Source organism: Bombina bombina, chromosome 8, assembly GCF_027579735.1.
Source record: "Bombina bombina isolate aBomBom1 chromosome 8, aBomBom1.pri, whole genome shotgun sequence".
In the NCBI taxonomy this organism is placed as follows: Eukaryota; Metazoa; Chordata; class Amphibia; order Anura; family Bombinatoridae; genus Bombina; species Bombina bombina.
The window spans coordinates 8792541-8819111 of record NC_069506.1 but is presented as its reverse complement, the minus strand read 5'-3'; the positions used below and the strand labels follow the sequence as shown (position 1 = coordinate 8819111).

Sequence of the window (26571 nt, the reverse complement as noted above, 5' to 3'; positions counted from 1 at the left end):
TGCCACTGCCTGCGAGTGTGATGTTATGCTTCACTAGTCTCTACAGGGGTGGGTTAGTGTTTCACCCATTGGTGGGTGTGTGTGTGTGTGTGTGTGTGTGTGTGTGTGTGTATGTGACACTGTGTGTATTTATGCATGTGTGTGTGTGTATGTTTGTGGAACCAGCAAATTACAGACCTTGTTACTACAGCATTGAGGGGGGCGGGGGTAAACAGTGTCACTATACAGTATGGACGGGCTGGACCATGTCACAGACTACTGTGGTCACTTTATAAAGTACTGGGGCGGATAGGGTCAGGCCAGCCATCTCACTAGCAGATTACAGACTGTGTCACTAACTCGCTATATGTACTGGAGGGTTAAACAGTGTCACTATATACAGTAATAGGGGGTCAGACCATCTCACAGACTGCCGGCACAGGGTACCTCCTTTTGCAGACATGTAATCTGATTCACATTTTTTTTTTCTGTGTTAAATGTTAAAATGCCTCCTCTGAGGCCATGACGGAGCAACCAGAATAGCTAAAGCTTGCTCCTGCTTGATGCGGGCCACTACACGAGGTAGAAGTGGCAACGGTGGAAAAATGTACACTAGGTTGAACCCCCAAGGCACCGCTAAAGCATCTATCAGCTCCGCCTGGGGATCCCTGGACCACGACCCGTATTTGGGTAGCTTGCAATTGAGTCTGGACGCCATGAGGTCCATCTCCGGCGTCCCCCATTTGAAAAAAATCTCCGCAAACACCTCGGGATGGAGAGACCATTCCCCCGGATGGAAAGATCGCCTGCTGAGGAAATCCGCTTCCCAGTTGTCTACACCCGGAATGTGGATTGCTGAGAGCGAGCAGTTGTGGAACTCTGCCCAATCCAGTATACGAGAAACCTCCCTCATTGCTAGAGAGCTTCTCGCCCCCCTGGTGGTTGATGTAAGTCACAGAGGTAATGTTTGTCTGAAACAACCCCAGTAGAGGCCACGCCTTCAGAGCATTGTAGATCGTTCGGAGTTCCAGAATATTGATCGGAAAGAGAGACTCCTCGAGAGACCATTTTCTATCAATATCAAATTGACCTTTTTTGGGGGGGCCCTTCTTAGATTCTTGCACCTGGGCCCTGTGGTTTCATGGTACGCCTCTGGCCCCCGCTCTAGTCGAATGAGCCGTGATCCTCTGAGGAGGCTTATGTCCCGCTGTCTCATAGGCTAAGCGAATCATGCTCCTCAACCAAAAAGACAAAGAAGTTGAAGAGGCTTTCTGCCCCTTGCACTTCCCTGCATACACCACAAAGAGAGAGCTAGATTGTCTGAAATCCTTTGTAGCCTAAAGATAAAACTTCAAGGCTCGAACCACGTCCAAATTATGAAGTAACCTCTCCTTAGGAGAAGAAGGGTTAGGCCACAAAGAAGGAACAACTATTTCCCGATTGATGTTACGGTTAGACACAATCCTGGGAAGAAATCGCGAACCAGTGTGAAGAACCACCTAATCAGCGTGAAAGACCAAATAAGGAGGCTCAAATTGCAAGGCCGCCAACTCAGACTCTGCACACCAAAGCAATGGCCAACAGAAAAAGAACCTTCGAGGAAAGAGTCTTAATGTCAATAGAATGCATAGGTTCAAACGGAACCCTCTGCAACACCTTCAGAACCAGATCAAGAGACGAGCGGACTGTCTAAAAACAGGCCTGATTCTAGCCAGAGCCTGAACAAAAGACTGAATATCAGGAATCTCAGCGAGCCTCTTGTGTAACAAAACAGATAATGCCGAAATTTGTCCCTTTAAGGAAATTGCGGAAAGCCCCTTGTCCAACCCTTCCTGGAGAAAGGACAGAATCCTGGATACCTTAATCTTGTGCCAAGGATATCCATGCTTCTCACACCAGGACAAGTAAGTCTTCCACACCTTGTGATAGATGCGACGAGTAACCGGCTTCCTGGCCTGAACTAGAGTATCAATCACTCGCTCAGAAAACCCTCTCTTGGCCAAGACTAAGCATTTAATCTCCATGCAGTCAGCCTCAGAGAATCTAGATTTTGATGTTGAAAAGGACCCTGTACCAACAGATCCCTGTGACAGGGTAACCTACATGGAGAAGATGACATCCCCACCAAATCCGCAAACCACGTCCTCTGAGGCCACGACGGAGCAACCAGAATAGCTAAAGCTTGCTCCTGCTTGATGCGGGCCACTACACGAGGTAGAAGTGTCAACGGTGGAAAAATGTACACTAGGTTGAACCCCCAAGGCACCGCTAAAGCATCTATCAGCTCCGCCTGGGGATCCCTGGACCACGACCCGTATTTGGGTAGCTTGCAATTGAGTCTGGACGCCATGAGGTCCATCTCCGGCGTCCCCCATCTGAAAAAAATCTCCGCAAACACCTCGGGATGGAGAGACCATTCCCCCGGATGGAAAGATCGCCTGCTGAGGAAATCCGCTTCCCAGTTGTCTACACCCGGAATGTGGATTGCTGAGAGCGAGCAGTTGTGGAACTCTGCCCAATCCAGTATACAAGAAACCTCCCTCATTGCTAGAGAGCTTCTCGCCCCCCCCCCCCCCTGGTGGTTGATGTAAGTCACAGAGGTAATGTCTGTCTGAAACAACCCCAGTAGAGGCCACGCCTTCAGAGCATTGTAGATCGTTCGGAGTTCCAGAATATTGATCGGGAGGAGAGACTCCTCGAGAGACCATTTTCCCTGTGCCATCCTGGCACCCCAAAAAGCCATCACCCAAAGAACCCTATCCTGTATCTTTGGGTGATAACCTCCAGAACCCAAGGGTCCTGAACATCCTGCAACCAGGCTTCTGAGAAGAGAGATAATCTGCCCCCTACTTGGTCCGGAGACCGGTCGGGGGGCCGCCCCTTCATGTCAACTTTGTTTTCGGCGGGCTTCTTGTTCTGCTTGGACTTGTTCCAAGACTGAGCTGGTTTCTAAGTGCCCTTGGACTGATCTAATTTTGCGGCAGGCTGTTGGCATTGAGCCATGTCTGCACGAAAAGGCCGAAAAGTAGATTCCTTAGGCTTAACCTTCTTATCCTGCGGTAGGAAAGTGCCCTTGCCTCCCGTAACCGTGGCTATGATCAAGTCCAATCCTGGACCGAACAGGGTCTTTCCCTGAAATAGAAGGGAAAGCAGTCTAGACTTAGAGGTCATGCCCGCAGAGCACGACTTTAGCCACAGAGTCCTGCGGGCTAATACTGAAAAACCTGACACCTTATGAATAATTTGCATATTGGCATCACAAATAAAAGAATTAGCGACCCTCAAGGCCTTAATTCTCTCCTGTATCTAGTTGAGGGGAGTCTCCCTCTTGACAGAGACAGAGCTTCGCACCAATATATCGCAGCTCCAGCAACCGCAGCTACCACCGCTGCCGGCTGAAAAACAAACTGTGTGTTGAAACTTTTTTTTTTTTTTTTTTCTTTAACATGTTTTCTAACTTCTTATCCATGGGCTCTTTAAACGACAAACTATCCTCAAGAGAAATTGTCTGCTTCGCGAGCATAGCAATAGCACCATCCACCTTACGGACAGTCCCCCATAGCTCGAGCTGAGAGTCCGGGACGGGGAACAGCTTCTTAAAAAAAGAAGGGGAAAAGGAAGAACCTAATCTCTCCAATTCATTCTTAATAATGTTAGCCATCTTGACAGGAACCGGGAAGGTCTGAGGCACCACCCTGTCCTCATATACTTTAATAAGGTTCCTCCGGTAGTTTCGGTTCCAAAACCTCGAGAGTAGCAAGCACTTGCTTCAGCAAAAAGCGCAAATTTTCCATCCTAAACCTAAAGTCAGGCTCCTTTAGATGACAGACTCCGACCCAGAAGGAACGTACTCCGAAGAGTCTGAGTCTTCCTCGTCAGCGGATAATCTTTCCGAAATATCCATTGGAGTAGATGACCCCTGGGTGGGATCACCATATTTTACCTTACGCTTGTGCTTAGCAGAACGTGGTAAGGCACTAATCACCTTAGAGACCCCCGTTTGCATTTGATCTGCAAAATCTGACGGCCCAAGTATCTCTAGTGTAGGAGAAATAGTCATGCCCTGGGGCGCTGCATGTTTACTCAGAGATGAATGTAAGGAACGCACCTCACGGGACGGGGAACCCTCAGAGGTGGACGGCTCAGTAGTACTAGACATCCTTTTCTTTCTAGATGTTGTGACTTTATCGAGGCATGTGGAACATAGTTGAGCAGGCGGATCTACAGGAACATCCTCACAATAAACACAATTATTAGACATAGTTAAAGAGGGAGTACCCTTTAACGCGTCAGAGTCCTCCATAGCTTACGGCTTTATTACTGACTAGTTATAAACAAAAATGGCACCTTTATAACCTCTAATGGCTGGGGAACTCACCACCTCCTATGACCCGGGCCACAGAAACCGTTAAGTCTCCTGCACCGCCGGTCAAGCAAAGGAAGTCAAGTAGACCACACCCGAGCAGAAGGAATGCCTCGCAGGACCGCCCCTGCACTAGGGAGAAAACGCGCCAAATCTGCTGCGCAAAAACTCCCAGAAATGAAACTAAAGTCCATCCATTGCCAGAGCCTCATCTCACAGCAATGACACAACAATATTATGTATAACCCCCCTCCTGTTCAATAATCCCCCTACCAGGGATATTAACCCTTGATTCTATAAAGATAAAATGTATCACACTGTGACCCTGTCTTCTGCGTTATCATGTGTATAAAAACGTAATGATGTAATGAATGAAGCCCTGGACTCTCCTCCCCTTTAGATGGAAAAGTCACAGCTCATCCATAGGCATAGTGGCGAAGGAGTAAAAAAGAGAAAAAGCAGGGTTTTTTTCCCAGGCACAGAAATACAATTTTTTCAAAACCATTTTAATGTTGTCTTTTAGACCAAACTATGAAGAAGAATAAAATAGGAGTTAAAAGGTCCCTTAAGTATTTTTAGTAAACTACTGGAAGAACTAAACATGTACCCATCAGACTCTCGGCACAGACTTACACAGCATTATACAGTACGTCTCTTTTGCTGTTCAGGCTTTAAGTAATCCTCACTGTTTTAAATAAAGCAAACAGGGCTTGCACTTAATTGGTAGTTTAGGTTTCTACATTATCGCAGCTCTAAAAGAAACTCTGTGGCATTCACAGCTGGGAACCAATCAAACTGAACTTGGTATTTCAATCTGTGAGTCACAGTAATACGCAGCAAGAAGCCAATCAAATTGCAGCTCTTATTTCTAACTGTGTATTATACCCACATCGCACGCACCCAGGAATCCTAGTGAAATGATAGGCTTAATTGTGTTTTTCTAAGACCAACAAAACACTAACACAGATTCTCTCAAATTAAAAGGATAAAAATGTATCTCTCAATTTCAAAGCCAAGTCCTTCAGCGCCCACACAAATTGCAGTCGGCTCCGTTTAGCAATAGAATAGTGTAAACACAACAATTGAACAGTCAGAACCGACCATTGTGTCAAGTATCCAATCTCTGAGGTAGTTAAAAGAAAAACACAGAATCTGAACTTTAAATGTTCAGTAGCTTCCTTCAGTTAATGTGCCAGAGTCCCACTAAGGAACTTAATTAGTAATTACGCGAGTCATCCATTTTTAGAGGATCTTTAATTGCTGTGGAACTAAAGACAAATAAGCTTAGAACTCTCTACTTTTTATGTCGGAGTGAAAAAAAATGCACTCTCGTATTAAATAGATCTAAGATAAAAAGAATAAAACAAAATGTAAACAAATTTACAGAAAATGAGATTTAAACTTTCCTGAGTTAGATGGAGCATAAAAGAAAAATTTATTTTTTTTTACCTTTTTTGGTATTCATTGTTGAAATTTAGCTCTTTTCGATGAGAGCATACTGTGGTAGGCTCAAAAGGGGCAGCATTATGCATATAGTACTCAAGAAGTGTGTACACTCTGAGCCTACCACAGTATGCTCTTACAAAAAAGGGATGACTAAGCTTCAAAGGATTTCAAAGAGAAAGAGGCGAATTTAAAAATAGAACATATGATCTTAGGGGGAAAAAGGAGATTTAATTTTGGCCTCCATGCCTTTTTAAATGAAATACAAATCTTATTAGAAGCACCAATGCAGTGCTCACAAAAATGTTTCCTTTAAAAGTTTCTTATTGTGCACACAACCTGATGCCAGTACAGCAATATGCCACGCCTGTGCGCATCCTCACCAGTGAGTGCTCCCAGTGTAACTGGTAACATCTGTTTCAGCACTCAAGAGCATCACCAAGAGGAATATGTGCACTGACAGAGCATACCACAGTATCCAAACAGGCAGCGTGCACAATAAGTTATTACTAAAGTGCTACTAACATTACTTTAATGAAGTATTTAGTGATGGTAAACTTGACGTGTGTTAAAATCAGGTTTGGAATCTAAGCGAAATGCAGATCCACAGAAGCAAAATATTCACGCTGCTCACTTTCCAGGGACAACGACTGCAAAAGGAAACATATCAACGGTAAAATGTCACTCTCCTCACACTCAGGGCTAAATGAGATGTTCACAGTAGGAGTCCAATGAAAAAAAAAAAAAATCTCACCGCCATGGAGGAAAATCGCACAAATGTTTAGGGGCTTTGTATGGACATAAAATAATAATGTATAGGTCTCTCCTTCACATGCAGAGCTGCATAACTATATAAACATCTAACAAGCGAAAAAAACAAAAATGTATGCTTACCTGATAAATGTATTTCTTTCTTGACACAATGAGTCCACGGATCATCATCAATTACTGTTAGGAATATCACTCCTGCCCAGCAGGAGGCGGCAAAGAGCACCAAAGCAAAGCTGTTAAATATCACCTCCCTTCTATCCCACCCCAGTCATTCCACTGAAATAAAGGAAAGAAAGGAAGCAACAAGGTGCAGAGTTGTCTGAAGTTTATAAAATACTAACAACCTGTCTAAATAACAGGGCGGGCAGTGGACTCATCGTGTCAAGAACTGAATAAATCAGGCAAGCATAAATTTTGTTTTCTTTCTAATGACACGATGAGTCCACGGATCATCATTAATTACTGTTGGGAATCAATACTCAAGCTAGAGTACACAGATGATAAGGGAGGGACAAGACAGGAAACCTAAACGGAAGGCACCACTGCTTGAAGAACCTTTCTCCCAAAAGCGACCTCAGCCAAGGTTAAAAAGTCAAATTTATAGAAGTTTGAAAAAGAGTGAAGAGAGGACCAAGTTGCAGCCTTGCAAAACTGTTCCATAAAAGCTTCATTCTGAATGCCCAGGAAGAGGAAACAACCCTCGTAGAAAGAGCCGTTGCTCCCTCAGGAGGCTGCTGTCCAGCAGTTTCATAGGCAAATCAAATTATACTCTTCAGCCACAAAAAAAGAAGAAGTAGCCGTAGTTTTCTGTCCCGTACGTTAAACAGAAGAAAATCCTTAGTCGCCTGTAAATAGAATTTAAGTGCACGAACCACGTCCAGATTGTGTAGAAGCCGTTCCTCCTGAGAAGAAGGATTAGGACACAAGGAAGGAACAACAATCTCCTGATTAATATTCCGGTCTGAAACTACTTTAGGGAGAAACCCTAATTTAGTACGAAAAAAGGAGACTCATACTCCTGATTAATGTTCCGGTCTAAAACTATGCAATACCGAGAGCTCTGAAAATCTACAAACAGATGAAATAGCGACAAGAAACAAAACTTTCCAAGATAACTTAATATCTAAGGAATGCATCGGCTCAAACTGAGCCCCTTGAAGAACTTTAAGAACTAAATTAAGACTCCAAGGAGTAACTAATTTGAATACAGGCCTGATCCTGACTAAGGAATGACAAAACAATTGTACGTCTGGGAAGTCTGCCAGTTGTTTATATAACAAAATAGACAAGGCAGATATTTGACCCTTTAGGGAACTTGCCTATAATCCCTTCTCCAAACTTCTTGGAGAAAGGACAGAATTCTAGGAATCCGAACTCTACTCAAAGAGTAGCCCTTTGATTCACACCAGTATAGACATTTACACCATATATTTTGATAAATCTACCTAGTCACAGGTTTACGAACCTGAATCATGGTCTCAATGACCGATTCCGAAAATCCACGCTTGGATAAAATTAAGTGTTCAATTTTGAAGCAGTCAGCTTCAGAGAAACTAGATTTGGATGAAAGAAGGGTCCTTGAATTAGAAGGTCCTTCCTCAAAGGAAGTCTCCAAGGGGGAAGAGATGACATGTCCACCAGGTCTGCATACCAAATCCTGCGAGGCCACACCGGTGCAAGGAGGATCTCCGACGCCCTCTCCTGCTTGATTCGAGCAATGACCCGAGGTAGAAGAGCAAACGGAGGAAATCGGTATGCAAGACTGAAATTCCAAGGTACTGTCAGAGCGTCTATCAGTACAGTCTGAGGGTTCCTAGACCTTGACCCGTACCATGGAAGCTTGGCATTCTGCCAAGAAGCCATGAGAAACAATTCCGACTGAACCCATTTGAGAATCAGGCTGGAAAACACTTCCGGGTGGAGTTCCCACTCCCCCGGGTGAAAGGCCTGCCTGCTTAGGAAGTCTGCCTCCCAGATATCCACTCCTGGAATGTGGATCACCAACAGACAGAAATTGTGGGTCTCCGCCCACTGATGGCCAAGGAACTCAGACTTTCTCCCCGACGGGTGGAGTAAGCCACTGAAGTTATTATCTGACTGGAACGTGATGAATCGGGCCGAAGCCAACTGAGGCCAGGAGAGCATTGAAGATTGCTCTCAATTCTAGAATGTTTATGGGTAGAACAGACTCCGACCGAGTCCATGTTCCCTGGGCCTTTAGAGAGCCCCAAACTGCTCCCCATCCCAAGGCTGGCATCTGTTGTCACAATCACTGAGGAAGATCTGCAAAGGCAGGTTCCCTGGGAGAGATGATCCTGAGACAACCACCAAAGTAGAGATCCCTTGTCTCCTGCTCCAGCTGTAGTCGCAGAGACAGATCCGCGTAATCTCCGTTCCACTGCCTGAGCATGATTAACTGCAGAAGTCTGAGGTGGAAATGGGCGAACGGGATGATGTCCATTGCCGCTACCATCAGCCCAATTACCTCCATGCACTGAGCCACGAGGAGAGGACTGAAGTGCTAGGCAAGAATTAAAAATTCCTTGATTTTCTGTCTTCTGTCTGAATTTATTTTTTTGATAAGGAGTCTATTATGGATCCCAGGAAAACTACCCTTGTAGTTAGAATGAAGGAACTCTTTTCAAAATTCACCTTCCATCCGAGAGTTGAGAAAATTCTGGGAGTTATGGCAATGCCGAATGGAAGAGCCCCGAGCTGGAAGTATTTGTCTAGAAAGGCAAACCTTAGAAAATTGTGATGGTCCTTGTGGATGGGAACCTGCAAGAAGGCGTCCTTTAAATCCACCATGGTCATATTAACTGACCCTCTTGGATCCAAGGAAGAATGGAACGAATAGTTTCCATCTTGAAGGACAGCACTCTGAGAAACTTGAATAGACTCATGGGTAAAACTGGTCTGACAGTTCCCTCCTTCTTGGGAACCACGAACAGATTGGAATAGAATCCCAGACCTTGTTCCTGCTTTGGAACAGAAACTATCACTCCCAAGTCGGAGAGGTTCCGTAGGAGTGTAAAAATGCCTCTCTTTTTGTCTGGTCTGCAGAGAATCTTGGAGGCAGAATCTTGAAGGCAGAATCTGCCCCTGGGAGGAAAAAAAAATCCTAAACTCCAGTTTGTATCTCGAAACCAAGCTTTATACGAAGAAGGAAAGCCTGCCCCCCACAAGATCCGGTCCCGGATCGGAGGCAGGCTCTTCATGCTGTCTTTGATTCAAGAGCAGGCTTTTTGGATTGCTTTCCCCAATTCCAAGACGGATTGGGTCTCCAGGAAGGCTTGGACTGCTCACGCTTGGAAGAGGGAGTGGAAGGATTTGCCTTGAAAATTCGAAAGGAACGAAAATTACTGACGTCCTTTTTATTTCTCTTATCCTGAGGGAGGGAATATACCTTACCTCCCGTAATATCAGAGTTATCTCCGTCAAACCAGGTCCAAACAAGGTCTTTCCCTTGTAAGGAATCACCAAAAGTTTAGACTTAGATGAGACATCCGCAGACCAGGATTTTAACCATAACGCTCTGCGGGCCAATATAGGAAGCCTGAATCAGAAGGTCTTTCCTCAACAGAAGCCTCCAAGGTGGTAGAGATGTCATCTCCACCAGATCTGCATACCAAATCCTGCAAGGCCAGGCCGGTGCAATGAGGATCACTGAGGCCCTTTCCTGTTTGATTCAAGCAATTACTCGAGGAAGAAGATCAAACAGAGGAAACAGGTATGCTAGATTGAAGGTCCAAGGGGCCGCCAGAGCATCTATCGGTTCCGCCTGGGGGTCCCTGGATCTCGACCCATATCTCGGGAGTTTGGCATTCTGCCGCGATGCCATGAGATCTAATTCCGGCTGACCCCACTTGAGAATCAGGCTGGAGAACACACCCGGATGGAGTTCCCACTCCCCCGGATGAAAAGTCTGCCTGCTCAGAAAATACGCCTCCCAGTTGTCTGGTCCTTCATGGGTTTGCACGCCATTTCGTAGCGCTTCAGTTCAAGGGAGCAGTCTCAATAGTGCAACATCAGGAAGGATTTATCCGATCTGTTCTCGAGTTGCATTGTAAAAGTAATCATGCGTTGCTAGTGCAGAGTCAGTATTTCCTTTTCTTCTCAGCGTATCTTTGTTGCTTTCAAAAGAAAAAGGAAATACTAAAACGGACCGTCTGAAGGGGGAAATCTAGCTGATCTTAAGTCAGGTAGGAGCACTTCAACTGAGCGCTGAGGTTGATTTTTGTTGTTTACAAGCGATTTGCATTAAAACTGACATTTTCAGAGCCAGTCTCCTCTAAGGCAGACGTTGTCCAAGAGTCTAATGATGAGGGTCAATATATGCCGCAGCTTTCTCCCCAAGCGTCCCAAACTTTACAGCCCTCACAAGCAGTGCCCTGCGCTTCAACTATAGTCCCTTCTGGGATTTCGTTACAAGACATAGCTTCTCTCATGTATTCTACTATTTCTGATGCTCTGCCTGCCTTTCCAATGTTGCAGGGTAAACGTAAGAGGAAACCCAGAAATTCAGTAAGCAAGGTTTCTGATGCAATTGTTGCAATTTCAGAGGTATCCTCCCAACTACGTGAAGAGGAAGGTACCGCGGTAGCTTCTGAAGGAGAGATTTCAGATCCAGGCATATAAGAAGCTTGTCAGGGCATCCGGAAAAGTCCTGTATAAAGACCTTGCTTGTTTCTGTGCCAGAACATCGGGCAAACACTGCTATCCTAGGCGGCAGTAACGCTGAGGATTGAATGTTTTACCCTGAATGCTGACTTTTAATTTTAATCTAGTAAGTGCAACATAAAAAGTGTGTGCATTTTGTTAAATATTTACACTTGAGTCGTTCTTGTGCGCTCTCTCTCTTTCTTTTTTTACATATCTCTGTCATTTCAACTGAGGCTTGGATTTGCCTGGTTTGATTGGAGCAGCGCAAGAGAGTTACTCGTGTTGGGAAACCACAAGTGACATTGAACTTTTAAAGGGGTATTCTCCCTTTTTTACTTGGAACAACTTATTTCATGTGAACCCTTTTGAGGTCAACAAAAGGTACTGTACAAGAAAGTGACATTACACTCTTATTGAATTGGTTTTAAACTTCTATGAAATGTCTATGTAATTTTATGTACGTTTTATCAAATTACTTTTAAATATTTGTGATCCTTGTATAACATAAGGTTACGGTTCTTTAACATATAGCGCATTTACTTTACTCTTGTTTTACCCAGGAAGGACCGCCTATTGTGGGCGTAAACCTATGCCGATGTATTGAATGTATTAACTCTTACATCAAATAGTGAAACCACTAGAGCCATCACGTAATGGAATTGTGTAACAGCTTAACTTCAGCCCCAGTGCCTGCTAAATAATACTGCCCAATTACTTTCCCCTCAGGAAAGATTTAAACGTCCCAACATAAAGAGCTACTTTCCCTACAGAGCCCCTTATGTTTAGATTTTTTTGTGCTTACTGATAATCTGAGTCTCCTTGTACCCCAGAAAACAGAATTTATGTTTACCTGATAAATTACTTTCTCCAACGGTGTGTCCGGTCCACGGCGTCATCCTTACTTGTGGGATATTCTCTTCCCCAACAGGAAATGGCAAAGAGCCCAGCAAAGCTGGTCACATGATCCCTCCTAGGCTCCGCCTACCCCAGTCATTCGACCGACGTTAAGGAGGAATATTTGCATAGGAGAAACCATATGTTACCGTGGTGACTGTAGTTAAAGAAAATAAATTATCAGACCTGATTAAAAAAAACCAGGGCGGGCCGTGGACCGGACACACCGGTGGAGAAAGTAATTTATCAGGTAAACATAAATTCTGTTTTCTCCAACATAGGTGTGTCCGGTCCACGGCGTCATCCTTACTTGTGGGAACCAATACCAAAGCTTTAGGACACGGATGAAGGGAGGGAGCAAATCAGGTCACCTAAATGGAAGGCACCACGGCTTGCAAAACCTTTCTCCCAAAAATAGCCTCAGAAGAAGCAAAAGTATCAAATTTGTAAAATTTAGAAAAAGTGTGCAGTGAAGACCAAGTCGCTGCCTTACATATCTGATCAACAGAAGCCTCGTTCTTGAAGGCCCATGTGGAAGCCACAGCCCTAGTGGAGTGAGCTGTGATTCTTTCAGGAGGCTGCCGTCCGGCAGTCTCATAAGCCAATCGGATAATGCTTTTAATCCAGAAGGAGAGAGAGGTAGAAGTTGCTTTTTGACCTCTCCGTTTACCAGAATAAACAACAAACAAAGACAAAGTTTGTCTGAAATCCTTAGTAGCTGCTAAGTAAAATTTGAGAGCACGAACTACATCCAAGTTGTGCAACAAACGTTCCTTCTTTGAAACTGGATTAGGACACAAAGAAGGCACAACTATCTCCTGGTTAATGTTTTTGTTAGAAACAACTTTTGGAAGAAAACCAGGTTTAGTACGCAAAACCACCTTATCTGCATGGAACACCAGATAAGGAGAAGAACACTGCAGAGCAGATAATTCTGAAACTCTTCTAGCAGAAGAAATTGCAACCAAAAACAAAACTTTCCAAGATAATAACTTAATATCAACGGAATGTAAGGGTTCAAACGGAACCCCCTGAAGAACTGAAAGAACTAGGTTGAGACTCCAAGGAGGAGTCAAAATTTTGTAAACAGGCTTGATTCTAACCAGAGCCTGAACAAAGGCTAGAACATCTGGCACAGCTGCCAGCTTTTTGTGAAGTAACACAGACAAGGCAGAAATCTGTCCCATCAAGGAACTTGCAGATAATCCTTTTTCCAATCCTTCTCGAAGGAAGGATAGACTCTTAGGAATCTTAACCTTGTCCCAAGGGAATCCTGCAGATTCACACCAACAGATATACCAAATTATGTGGTAATTTTTCTGGTTACAGGCTTTCAGGCCTGAACAAGAGTATTAATAACAGAATCTGAGAACCCTCGCTTTGATAAGATCAAGCGTTCAATCTCCAAGCAGTCAGCTGGAGTGGGTCGAACGGACCTAGAACAAGAAGGTCTCTCAAAGGTAGCTTCCATGGTGGAGCCGATGACATATTCACCAGATCTGCATACCAAGTCCTGCGTGGCCACGCAGGAGCTATCAAAATCACCGACGCCCTCTCCTGATTGATCCTGGCTACCAGCCTGGGGATGAGAGGAAACGGCGGGAACACATAAGCTAGTTTGAAGGTCCAAGGTGCTACTAGTGCATCCACTAGAGCCGCCTTGGGATCCCTGGATCTGTACCCGTAGTAAGGAACTCTGAAGTTCTGACGAGAGGCCATCAGATCCATGTCTGGAATGCCCCACGGTTGAGTGACTTGGGCAAAGATTTCCGGATGGAGTTCCCACTCCCCCGGATGCAATGTCTGACGACTCAGAAAATCCGCTTCCCAATTTTCCACTCCTGGGATGTGGATAGCAGACAGGTGGCAGGAGTGAGACTCCGCCCATAGAATGATTTTGGTCACTTCTTCCATCGCTAGGGAACTCCTTGTTCCCCCCTGATGGTTGATGTATGAACTTGGCCCTCGCTAGCTGAGGCCAAGCTTTGAGAGCATTGAATATCGCTCTCAGTTCCAGAATATTTATCGGTAGAAGAGATTCTACCCGAGACCAAAGACCCTGAGCTTTCAGGGATCCCCAGACCGCGCCCCAGCCCATCAGACTGGCGTCGGTCGTGACAATGACCCACTCTGGTCTGCGGAAGGTCATCCCTTGTGACAGGTTGTCCAGGGACAGCCACCAACGGAATGAGTCTCTGGTTCTCTGATTTGCTTGTATCTTCGGAGACAAGTCTGAATAGTCCCCATTCCACTGACTGAGCATGAACAGTTGTAATGGTCTTAGATGAATGCGCACAAAAGGAACCATGTCCATTGCCGCTACCATCAAACCTATCACTTCCATGCACTGCGCTATGGAAGGAAGAGGAACGGAATGAAGTATCCGACAAGAGTCTAGAAGTTTTGTTTTTCTGGCTTCTGTCAGAAAAATCCTCATTTCTAAGGAGTCTATTATAGTTCCCAAGAAGGGAACCCTCGTTGACGGAGATAGAGAACTCTTTTCCACGTTCACTTTCCATCCGTGAGATCTGAGAAAGGCCAGGACAATGTCCGTGTGAGCCTTTACTTGAGGAAGGGACGACGCTCGAATCAGAATGTCGTCCAAGTAAGGTACTACAGCAATGCCCCTTGGTCTTAGCACCGCCAGAAGGGACCCTAGTACCTATGAGAAAATCCTAGGAGCAGTGGCTAATCCGAAAGAAAATGCCACGAACTGGAAATGCTTGTCCAGGAATGCAAACCTTAGGAACCGATGATGTTCCTTGTGGATAGGAATATGTAGATACGCATCCTTGAAATCCACCTTGGTCATGAATTGACCTTCCTGGATGGAAGGAAGAAGTGTTCGAATGGTTTCCATCTTGAACGATGGAACCTTGAGAAACTTGTTCAAGATCTTGAGATCTAAGATTGGTCTGAACGTTCCCTCTTTTTTGGGAACTATGAACAGATTGGAGTAGAACCCCATCCCTTGTTCTCCTAATGGAACAGGATGAATCACTCCCATTTTTAGCAGGTCTTCTACCCAATGTAAGAATGCCTGTCTTCTTATGTGGTCTGAAGACAACTGAGACCTGTGGAACCTCCCCCTTGGAGGAAGCCCCTTGAACTCCAGAGAATAACCTTGGGAGACTATTTCTAGCGCCCAAGGATCCAGAACATCTCTTTCCCAAGCCTGAGCGAAGAGAGAGAGTCTGCCCCCCACCAGATCCGGTCCCGGATCGGGGGCCCGCATTTCATGCTGTCTTGGTAGCAGTGGCAGGTTTCCTGGCCTGCTTTCCTTTGCTCCAGCCTTGCATAGGTCTCCAGGCTGGATTGGCTTGAGAAGTATTACCTTCCTGCTTAGAGGACGTAGCCCTTGGGGCTGATCCGTTTCTGCGAAAGGGACGAAACTTAGGTTTATTTTTGGTCTTGAAAAGACCTATCCTGAGGAAGGGCGTGGCCCTTGCCCCCAGTGATATCAGAGATAATCTCTTTCAAGTCAGGGCCAAAGAGTGTTTTCCCCTTGAAAGGAATGTCAAGCAATTTGTTCTTGGAAGACGCATCCGCTGCCCAAGATTTTAACCAAAGCGCTCTGCGCCACAATAGCAAACCCAGAATTTTTTCGCCGCTAACCTAGCCAATTGCAAGGTGGCGTCTAGGGTGAAAGAATTAGCCAATTTAAGAGCACGAATTCTGTCCATAATCTCCTCATAAGAAGAAGAATTACTAATAATCGCCTTTCCTAGCTCATCAAACTAGAAACACGCGGCTGCAGTGACAGGGACAATGCATGCAATTGGTTGTAGAAGGGAACCTTGCTGAACAAACATCTTTAGCAGACCTTCTAATTTTTTATCCATAGGATCTTGGAAAGCACAACTATCTTCTATGGGTATAGTGGCGCGCTTGTGTAGAGTAGAAACCGCCCCCTCGACCTTGGGGACTGTCTGCCATCAGTCCTTTCTGGGGTCGACTATAGGAAAACAATTTATAAATATGGGGGGGAGGTACTAAAGGTATACCGGGCCTGTCCCATTCTTTACTAACAATGTACGCCACCCGCTTGGATATAGGAAAAGCTTCGGGGGGCCCCGGGGCCTCTAAGAACTTTTCCATTTTACATAGTGGTTCTGGAATGACCAGATAATCACAATCATCCAAATTGGATAACACCTCCTTAAGCAGAGCGCGGAGATGTTCCAACTTAAATTTAAAAGTAATCACATCAGGTTCAGCTTGTTGAGAAATGTTTCCTGAATCTGAAATTTCTCCCTCAGACAAAACCTCCCTGGCCCCCTCAGACTGGTGTAGGGGGCCCTTCAGAAACCATATCATCAGCGTTCTCATGCTCTACAGAATTTTCTAAAACAGAGCAGTCGCGCTTTCGCTGATAAGTGGGCATATTGGCTAAAATGTTTTTGATAGAATTATCCATTACAGCCGTTAAATGTTGCATAGTAAGGAGTATTGGCACACTAGATGTACTAGGGGCCTCCTGTATGGGCAAGACTGGTGTAGACGAAGGAGGGGATGATGCAGTACCATGCTTACTCCCCTCACTTGAGGAATCATCTTGGGCATCCTTTTTACTAAATTTTTTTATGACATAAAATACATATAGTTAAATGAGAAGGAACCTTGGTTTCCCCACAGTCAGAACACAATCTATCTGGTAGTTCAGACATGTTAAACAGGCATAAACTTGATAACAAAGCACAAAAAACGTTTTAAAATAAAACCGTTACTGTCACTTTAAATTTTAAACTAAACACACTTTATTATTGCAATTGCGAAAAAGTATGAAGGAATTGTTCAAAATTCACCAAAATTTCACCACAGTGTCTTAAAGCCTTAAAAGTATTGCACACCAAATTTGGAAGCTTTAACCCTTAAAATAACGGAACCGGAGCCGTTTTTATATTTAACCCCTTTACAGTCCCTGGAATCTGCTTTGCTGAGACCCAACCAAGCCCAAAGGGGAATACGATACCAAATGATGCCTTCAGAAAGACTTTTCTATGTATCAGAGCTCCACACACATGCAGCTGCATGCCATGCTGTCCTCAAAAACAAGTGCGCCATACCGGCGCGAAAATGAGGCTCTGACTATGATTAGGGAAAGCCCCTAAAGAATAAAGTGTCTAAAACAGTGCCTGCCGATATAATCATATCAAAATACCCAGAATAAATGATTCCTCAAGGCTAAATATGTGTTAATAATGAATCGATTTAGCCCAGAAAAAGTCTACAGTCTTAATAAGCCCTTGTGAAGCCCTTATTTACTATCTTAATAAACATGGCTTACCGGATCCCATAGGGAAAATGACAGCTTCCAGCATTACATCGTCTTGTTAGAATGTGTCATACCTCAAGCAGTAAGAGACTGCACACTGTTCCCCCAACTGAAGTTAATTGCTCTCAACAGTCCTGTGTGGAACAGCCATGGATTTTAGTTACGGTGCTAAAATCATTTTCCTCATACAAACAGAAATCTTCATCTCTTTTCTGTTTCTGAGTAAATAGTACATACCAGCACTATTTTAAAATAACAAACTCTTGATTGAATAATAAAAACTACAGTTAAACACTAAAAAACTCTAAGCCATCTCCGTGGAGATGTTGCCTGTACAACGGCAAAGAGAATGACTGGGGTAGGCGGAGCCTAGGAGGGATCATGTGACCAGCTTTGCTGGGCTCTTTGCCATTTCCTGTTGGGGAAGAGAATATCCCACAAGTAAGGATGACGCCGTGGACCGGACACACCTATGTTGGAGAAATATAACATAGCACTTACCTTGACTTCTGCCTGGCAGTAAGGCAGCTCTCATGCTTGAGAGGTCCTCTCCCTCACATTGACCTGAGGAAAATAAAATGCTGAGTCAATGAATACCTCAGACTGAAGGAGATAGGGCAGCAAGAAATATGGGAGGCGCAGTGAGAATTATGTCCCACAAGTTCCCATTGCTCTAAAGCCACCAAGGCTCTACTGAAGAGATGGATATGGACTACGGCTACACCCTAGAACAAAAGCAGCACATCTTGCACTACTTCAAAAAATAATAAACTCTTGATTGAAGAATCTATACTAACACCTCCCTTTACCTCTTCCTATCACTAATGTAGTGAAAGAGAATTACTGGAGTGGAAGGGAGAGGAGGAGTTATTTAAGAGCTCTGCTGTGGTGCTCTTTGCATCCTCCTGCTGACCAGGAGGTGAATATCCCATTAGTAATTAAGATGATCCGTGGACTCATTGTGTCTTAAAAATAAAAAATGTAAAATCTATTATGATGAATAATGCAATGATTTCTATGAAGTATAAGTCACTGCTTAGTGCTTTTTTATTACAACAATGAAACTGTGTCATCGGGCCCTACATGAGAGAAGATACGAGTGATATTGTATAACCATTAAATCATTATGCAGGACACAGTTTTATACAAGTTGCAAGGGAGAATCTGATTGGATTAACTGCTTTAAAGATAGTTATTAACCATTTATCAGGATTTCTGCAATATCCTTCAGTTAAGAAATATGTTCCTTTCCAGTGTAATAAAACGTCATTCACATAATGTAATAAGTAAATAAAATTAACTCCTTTTCGCCCATTTCTGATACAGATGTACACTGGGTGCATGAGCACTTGCATCATGCCAAATGAATGAAGCCGCCTCTTGTGCACGGATTTGATTGACATCGAAAGATCTGAAAAGATTGCACGGTTGTGCTGCTAATATGAGCAGCAGTTAAACATAATTTTACATGTGTAAATTATGCTTTTTTTTTTTTTATCTGCATGAAAGAACATTTCTCTTTAAAGGGACACAAAACCCAACATTTTTCTTTCATGATTCAGATAGAGCATGCAAATTTTAAACAACTTTCTAATTTACTTCTATAATTAGAATTTCTTTGTTCTCTTGGTATCTTCTGTTGAAAAGCAGAGATGTACAGGTGAAACTCGCAAAATAAGAATATCGTGCAAAAGTTCATTTATTTCACTAATGCAACTTAAAAGGTGAAACTAATATATGAGAGAGACTCATTACATGCAAAGCAAGATAGTTCAAGCCGTGATTTGTCATAATTGTGATGATTATGGCTTACAGCTCATGAAAACCCCAAATCCACAATCTCAGAAAATTAGATTATTACATACAATCAATAAAACAAGTATTGTACATAGAACAATATCGGACCTCTGAAAAGTATAAGCATGCATACTGTATGTACTCAGTACTTGGTTTGGGCCCCTTTTGCAGCAATTACTGCCTCAATGCGGCGTGGCATGGAAGCTATCAGCCTGTGGCACTGCTGAGGTATTATGGAAGACCAGGATGCTTCAATAGCGGCCTTCAGCTCTTCTGCATTGTTCGGTCTCATGTCTCATCTTTCTCTTGGCAATGCCCCATAGGTCAGGCGAGTTTGCTGGCCAATCAAGCAAAGTAATCCCACGGTCATTGAATCAGGTTTTTGTGCTTTTGGCAGTGTGGGCAGGTGCCAAGTCCTGCTGGAAAATGAAGTCAGCATCCCCATAGAGCTCATCTGCGGAAGGAAGCATGAAGTGCTCCAAAATCTCCTGGTAGACAGCTGTGTTGAAGCACAGTGGACCAATACCAGCAGATGACATGGCTCCCCAAATCAACACAGACTGTGGAAACTTCACACTGGACTTCAAGCATCTTGCAGTGTGTGCCTCTCCATTCTTCCTCCATACTCTGGGTCCTTGGTTTCCAAATGAGATGCAAAATTTGCTTTCATCAGAAAAGAGGACTTTGGACCACTGAGCAACAGACCAGGTCTGTTTTTCTTTAGCCCAGGTAAGATGCTTCTGACGTTGTTTGTTGTTCAGGAGTGGCTTGACAAGAGGAATACGACATTTGAAGCCTATGCCCAGGATCCGTCTGTGTGTGGTGGCTCTTGATGCACTGACTCCAGCCTCAGTCCACACCTTGTGAAAGTCCCCAACACTTTTGAATGGCCTTTTCCTGACAATCCTCTCCAGGCTGCAGTCATCCCTGCTGCTTGTGCACCTTTTTCTTCCACATTTTTCCCTTCCACATAACTTTCTATTAATGTGCTTTGATACAGCACTTTGGGAACATCCAACTTATTTTGCAATTACCTTTTGAAGCTTTCCCTCCTTATGGAGGGTGTCAGTGATGGTTTTCTGCACAACTGTCAGATCAGCAGTCTTTTCCCATGATTGTGATTCCTACTGAACCAGACTGAGAGACCATTTAAAGGCCCAGGAACCCTTTGCAGGTGTTATGGCTTAATTAGCTGATTAGAGTGGGACACTTCAAGCCTAGAATATTGCAACTTTTCACAATATTCTAATTTTCTGAGATTGTGGATTTGGGGTTTTCATGAGCTGTAAGCCATAATCATCACAATTATGACAAATCACGGCTTCAACTATCTTGCTTTGCATGTAATGAGTCTCTCTCATATATTAGTTTCACCTTTTAAGTTGCATTAGTGAAATAAATGAACTTTTGCACGATTTTCTAATTTTTCGAGTTTCACCTGTAAGCTCAGGTGAGTACACGTCTATATGGCAGCACTATTACCTTCCATGTAGTGTTCCAGACACCTGTCTATGTATCTCTTCAACAAAGAATGCCATGGAAACTAAGAAAATTTGATAACAGAAGTAAATTGCAAACTTTTTTTTTAAATAGTATGCTTCTGTCCCTTTAAGACAACCATGAACAAAACACACATGAATTGCAACAAAACCAAAAGTAGAGTATTTTAGAGGAACATCAGAGTGAATGCCTGGCAGCATCTTAAAGGGACATTAAACACTTTGAGATGATAATATAAAATTATAAATCTCATATAGAAAAATCTCTGCAATACACTATTATTTATTTTGTCCCCTTTTCCTGTAATTCCATTCTAAAACGGAGCTGTTTAGTTCCTGTTAGAAATAGAAATGCAGAACACTGTTATATTCCACAGCCAATGGCTGCACACTCTAGTGACCTATTTATAACTGTCACTAATTTGCCACAGCAGAGAAGGTAACCTAAGTTACAACATGGCAGCTCCTATTGTTTTATAGAAACTAAAAAATTTTACACTTATTTTGTCAATAATTATACAGCTAATTAAACTTTAAAAAAAATTAATCTTCATGTTATTCTCAGACTAATATTTTCTTTAAATGCATGATTCTATCTAGCATTTATTTAGTGTTCAATGTCCCTTTAAAATCCCCCCGTCCTAAAAAATAAAAAACATTCAGACTACATGTACATTTGGTGTAAGTTTAGAAGTCTATAACACTTATTTATTTACAGGTTTTTATCCTCTTTGAATTTACAATTTGACATCTGAGCTATCAATGTTTTACAAGAATTTACTGTATCGTCTTCTCACTAAATAGAAGGCGCCTGCAGGGAATTTTACATGCAATCAAATCCGTACCATTCTGCAAGTCATTACATATAACATAAAGGAAGAGTGATCTTTTAATTTGCAGCTGCTAAATCTGATTGCATTTTAAGAGATGAGTTAAACCGGCCTCTAAAAGGAATTGAAATTCCACTTATTCATATGTGAAGCACAAAACAAATTATTTAAGTCTAAAAGCTTTTCCACTCTCATACAGTATTTATTAAATATATTCTGCAATTTCCAGAAAAGTGATTGTAACATGAGCTCTATAATATATGGCAGTCACAATAAATGAGATATAGAATGTCTATTAGCCCTAACAGATGGTTTGTAATGCTACACAGCACAGACGTACGCTCATTCTCTGCTGCAAAGACTTAAAGGTACGAGTCACACAAATGAGAGTAATGCAGCATAACTGTAAAATCTCAGGAGCTGAAAATATCACATGAACATTTTTATGTAAAAAAAAAAAAAATATTTAACCTACAATGTCCTCTGTAGCCCTATTGTAAAAGGAGCATTAAGCAACCAATCAGGAAGCTTGGTCCTGGGAAATGCAAAAGGAGTGTGCATCTGGTATGTGCAACACAGTCACTTTATTTCCCTCCTCAGTGTAAGACTCACGAGATTATGATGAAATCCCATAAAATTACAGTAATACAAACGCAGAGCTGATGAAGTAGATTGGCTGTTTTTTCACCCAGGAAATGACCGTAAGCTGATGAGTACCTGCTCACAAAACAGGCGAGATGAAGAATATCTTCCTTTTTGCATAAAGATGCTCATGTGCTATTTTATAGTCAGCTGCATCACTTAGCACGTTGGTAACACACGGAAGTAAAAAACAGATGAGGAAACAGTGTTCAATTACAAAAAAAAAACCTCATCAATTATCAAACCTCCAAGTCTTTTAAAACAGCTTCTTTCCACGAGAGCATACTGAGATAGGTTCAGTAGTATGTGTTGTGAGCACTATATGACAGCTGTGAGTACAACAATGTTATACAGTAGTGCTCGTCTCATGCAGGGGTGTGATGCGGATACCATATTACCTGTATTACTGCACTAAACCAGCACGTGTTCCCGATGTTCTTCAGTCCTACGGGCCAGTCCCCGTCCCTTCGCAAGTCATTGGGATTCGGGTGATCTCCCCAAACTTCACAGCGTTTCCTCTTTGTTCTGCATTTACTTTCAGTGGCTTGTTGTTCACGAGACCTGTAAATAAAGTTACAGTATAAATATAATTATTAAGTGTTACTTTTACATCCTGATATTATCCGATATAAAACAATGTTTTTACTAATCGTATTAATCCAATAAAATCGTCAGAGGAAATGTAGGTTACAACATAATATTATTTAAAGGGACAGTCTACACCAGAATAATTGTTGTTTAAAAAGATAGATAATCCTTTATTACCCATTCCCCAGTTCTGCATAACTAACACTGTTATAATAATACAAGTTTCGCCTCTGTAATTACCTTTTGTCTAAGCCTCTGCAAACTTCCCCCTTATTTCAGTTCTTTTGACAGACTTGCATTTTAGCCAATCAGTGCTCATTCCAGGGTAACTTCACGTGCATGAGCTCAATGTTATCTATATGAAACACGTGAACAAATGCCCTCTAGTGGTCAAAATGCATTCAGATTAGAGGCAGTCTTCAAGGTCTAGGAAATTAGCATATGAACTTCCTAGGTTTAGCTTTCAACAAAGAATACCAAGAGAACAAAGCAAAATTGGTGATAAAAGTAATTTCGAAAGTTGTTTAAAAGTACATTTCCTATTTAAATCATTAGTTTTTTTGTACTTGACTGTCCCTTTAAATAAATCTGCATAGTATTCTCAAGCTAATCTTTGCATTAAGTAGGTTATTATAGCAAGAATTTAAAGGGACATGAAACACACAATGTTTATTTTCTGATTCAGACATAGCATACAGTTTCTAAAAAATTTCCACCTTCAATTTTAAAATTTGCTTTGTATTCATGGTATTCTTTGTTAAATGGCATACCTAGGTAGGCACAGAGCACGTTTCTGGAGCACTACATGACAGCAGACACTGCTGACATACAGGGAGTGCAGAATTATTAGGCAAATGAGTATTTTGACCACATCATCCTCTTTAAGCATGTTGTCTTACTCCAAGCTGTATAGGCTCGAAAGCCTACTACCAATTAAGCATATTAGGTGATGTGCATCTCTGTAATGAGAAGGGGTGTGGTCTAATGACATCAACACCCTATATCAGGTGTGCATAATTATTAGGCAACTTCCTTTCCTTTGGCAAAATGGGTCAAAAGAAGGACTTGACAGGCTCAGAAAAGTCAAAAATAGTGAGATATCTTGCAGAGGGATGCAGCACTCTTAAAATTGCAAAGCTTCTGAAGCGTGATCATCGAACAATCAAGCGTTTCATTCAAAATAGTCAACAGGGTCGCAAGAAGCGTGTGGAAAAACCAAGGCGCAAAATAACTGCCCATGAACTGAGAAAAGTCAAGCGTGCAGCTGTCAAGATGCCACTTGCCACCAGTTTGGCCATATTTCAGAGCTGCAACATCACTGGAGTGCCCAAAAGCACAAGGTGTGCAATACTCAGAGACATGGCCAAGGTAAGAAAGGCTGAAAGACGACCACGACTGAACAAGACACACAAACTGAAACGTCAAGACTGGGCCAAGAAATATCTCAAGACTGATTTTTCTAAGGTTTTATGGACTGATGAAATGAGAGTGAGTCTTGATGGGCCAGATGGATGGGCCCGTGGCTGGATTGGTAAAGGGCAGAGAGCTCCAGTACGACTCAGACGCCAGCAAGGTGGAGGTGGAGTACTGGTTTGGGCTGGTATCATCAAAGATGAGCTTGTGGGGCCTTTTCGGGTTGAGGATGGAGTCAAGCTCAACTCCCAGTCCTACTGCCAGTTTCTGGAAGACACCTTCTTCAAGCAGTGGTACAGAAAGAAGTCTGCATCCTTCAAGAAATACATGATTTTCATGCAGGACAATGCTCCATCACACGCGTCCAAGTACTCCACAGCGTGGCTGGCAAGAAAGGGTATAAAAGAAGAAAATCTAATGACATGGCCTCCTTGTTCACCTGATCTGAACCCCATTGAGAACCTGTGGTCCATCATCAAATGTGAGAAAACAGTACACCTCTCTGAACAGTGTCTGGGAGGCTGTGGTTGCTGCTGCACGCAATGTTGATGGTGAACAGATAAAAACACTGACAGAATCCATGGATGGCAGGCTTTTGAGTGTCCTTGCAAAGAAAGGTGGCTATATTGGTCACTGATTTGTTTTTGTTTTGTTTTTGAATGTCAGAAATGTATATTTGTGAATGTTGAGATGTTATATTGGTTTCACTGGTAAAAATAAATAATTGAAATGGGTATATATTTGTTTTTTGTTAAGTTGCCTAATAATTATGCACAGTAATAGTCACCTGCACACACAGATATCCCCCTAAAATAGCTAAAACTAAAAACTACTTCCAAAACTATTCAGCTTTGATATTAATGAGTTTTTTGGGTTCATTGAGAACATGGTTGTTGTTCAATAATAAAATTAATCTTCAAAAATACAACTTGCCTAATAATTCTGCACTCCCTGTATAGTGCTCTTGCTAATGTAGAACATTCTTGCAAAATAGTTGCCATGTAGTGCTTCAGAATACCAACCTGCTGTTTAACAAAGATACCAAGAGAATGAAGTATTTTTGTTGTTGTTAATTGTGTGTTCTATCTGAATCATGGAAGAAAAACAAATTGAGTTTCATGTCCCTTCATTTATTAAAAATACTTTGTCCCTATTCACTAATAAAAATACATTTCTTGGTGCGTTTGTTTTGTAAATTGTTTATGTTTAAAGCTGAAATTGATTTAAAAATCAACAATTTAAACAAATTAAACCTTATGTATTTCTTTCCCTCTTGGTCTCCTTTCTATAAGAGCATACTGAGGTAGTCTGGAAGTGTGCACAAGCCTTTGTCTCTCACTCTCTATATATGTTTGTTCCTCACATTGTATGCCCTTTAACAAGGATACCAAAGGAACAAAGTATAATTACAATACAGATTGGATAACAGAGCATGTAAAGTATTAAAGGGACACTGTACCCAAAAATTTTCTTTCGTGATTCAGATTGAGCATGAAATTTTAAACAACTTTCTAATTTACTCCTATCATCAAATGTTCTTCATTCTCTTGGTATCTTTATTTGAAATGCAAGAATGTAAGTTTAGCTGCCGGCCCATTTTTGGTGAACAACCTGGGTTGTCCTTGCTGATTGGTGGATAAATTCATCCACCAATAAAAAAGTGCTGTCCAGAGTACTGAAACCAAAAAAAAAAGCTTAGATGCCTTCTTTTTCAAATTATGATAACAAGAGAACGAAGAAAAATTGATAATAGGAGTAAATTAGAAAGTTGCTTAAAATTGCATGCTCTTTCTGAATTACAAAAGAAAAAATTTGGGTACAGTGTCCCTTTAAATGAGATGCAAATAGCTCCTTTTTACAAGGAGCAACAAATAAGCCATAACAATGGATTTGTGAATGAGCACAGCGTAATCTTTTGCTTTATAGACACATTTCATTAGTGGCTTCACCTATTTAGCACAGAGGGCTCCTAAGACATTAAATAAAGCCATACCTGCTAAAATCTCTTTCTTCTGGTTGATGGTTTGCAGCCTCCAGTAAGCTTAGGGCGATAGCCGTCTGGAGTTCATCCTTATGTGAAACGTCGTCCTCCCCTAAAAAACTAGACCTGTGATATCTCCGTATGCCAGAGGATGTAACATAACCACAAACAAACATCTCACAAAAGGTCCGTTTATTTTAGTAGTAGGGACTTTACCACTAGCTAAAGAGACTTTATAAAGTAATAATAAACTGCGCTAATTTGCCGTTTTATTATTAAACAGATTCTTGTTGCTGAATGTGTCCCCACCCTGCATAAGGTGTAAAACACAGAGTGTTAAAGGGACACTAAACCAAAAAAAAAAATATCTTTCATTATTCAGATAGAGTAGAAATTTTAAGCAACTTTATAATTTACTCCTATTACAAATTCTT

At 42.4% G+C, this 26571-nt stretch overlaps 2 protein-coding genes across 8 annotated transcripts in view; one reads left to right on the top strand and one right to left on the bottom strand.

Annotated features, from left to right (window-relative positions):
* The window catches only part of HTR3B (5-hydroxytryptamine receptor 3B), a 232076-nt gene that overhangs the window by 8487 nt on the left and 197018 nt on the right, over positions 1 to 26571 (top strand). The window lies entirely within an intron of this gene.
* USP28 (ubiquitin specific peptidase 28) overlaps positions 1 to 26571 on the bottom strand; it is a 229213-nt gene that overhangs the window by 163355 nt on the left and 39287 nt on the right. For all 4 annotated transcript variants that reach the window (XM_053690114.1, XM_053690115.1, XM_053690116.1 and 1 more), the window contains exons 3-4: positions 26150 to 26249; positions 22554 to 22716 (exon numbers count right to left, since the gene is read on the bottom strand). In XM_053690114.1, the coding sequence (XP_053546089.1) occupies positions 22554 to 22716; positions 26150 to 26249 (263 nt within the window). The remainder of the gene's footprint in view (positions 1 to 22553; positions 22717 to 26149; positions 26250 to 26571) is intronic.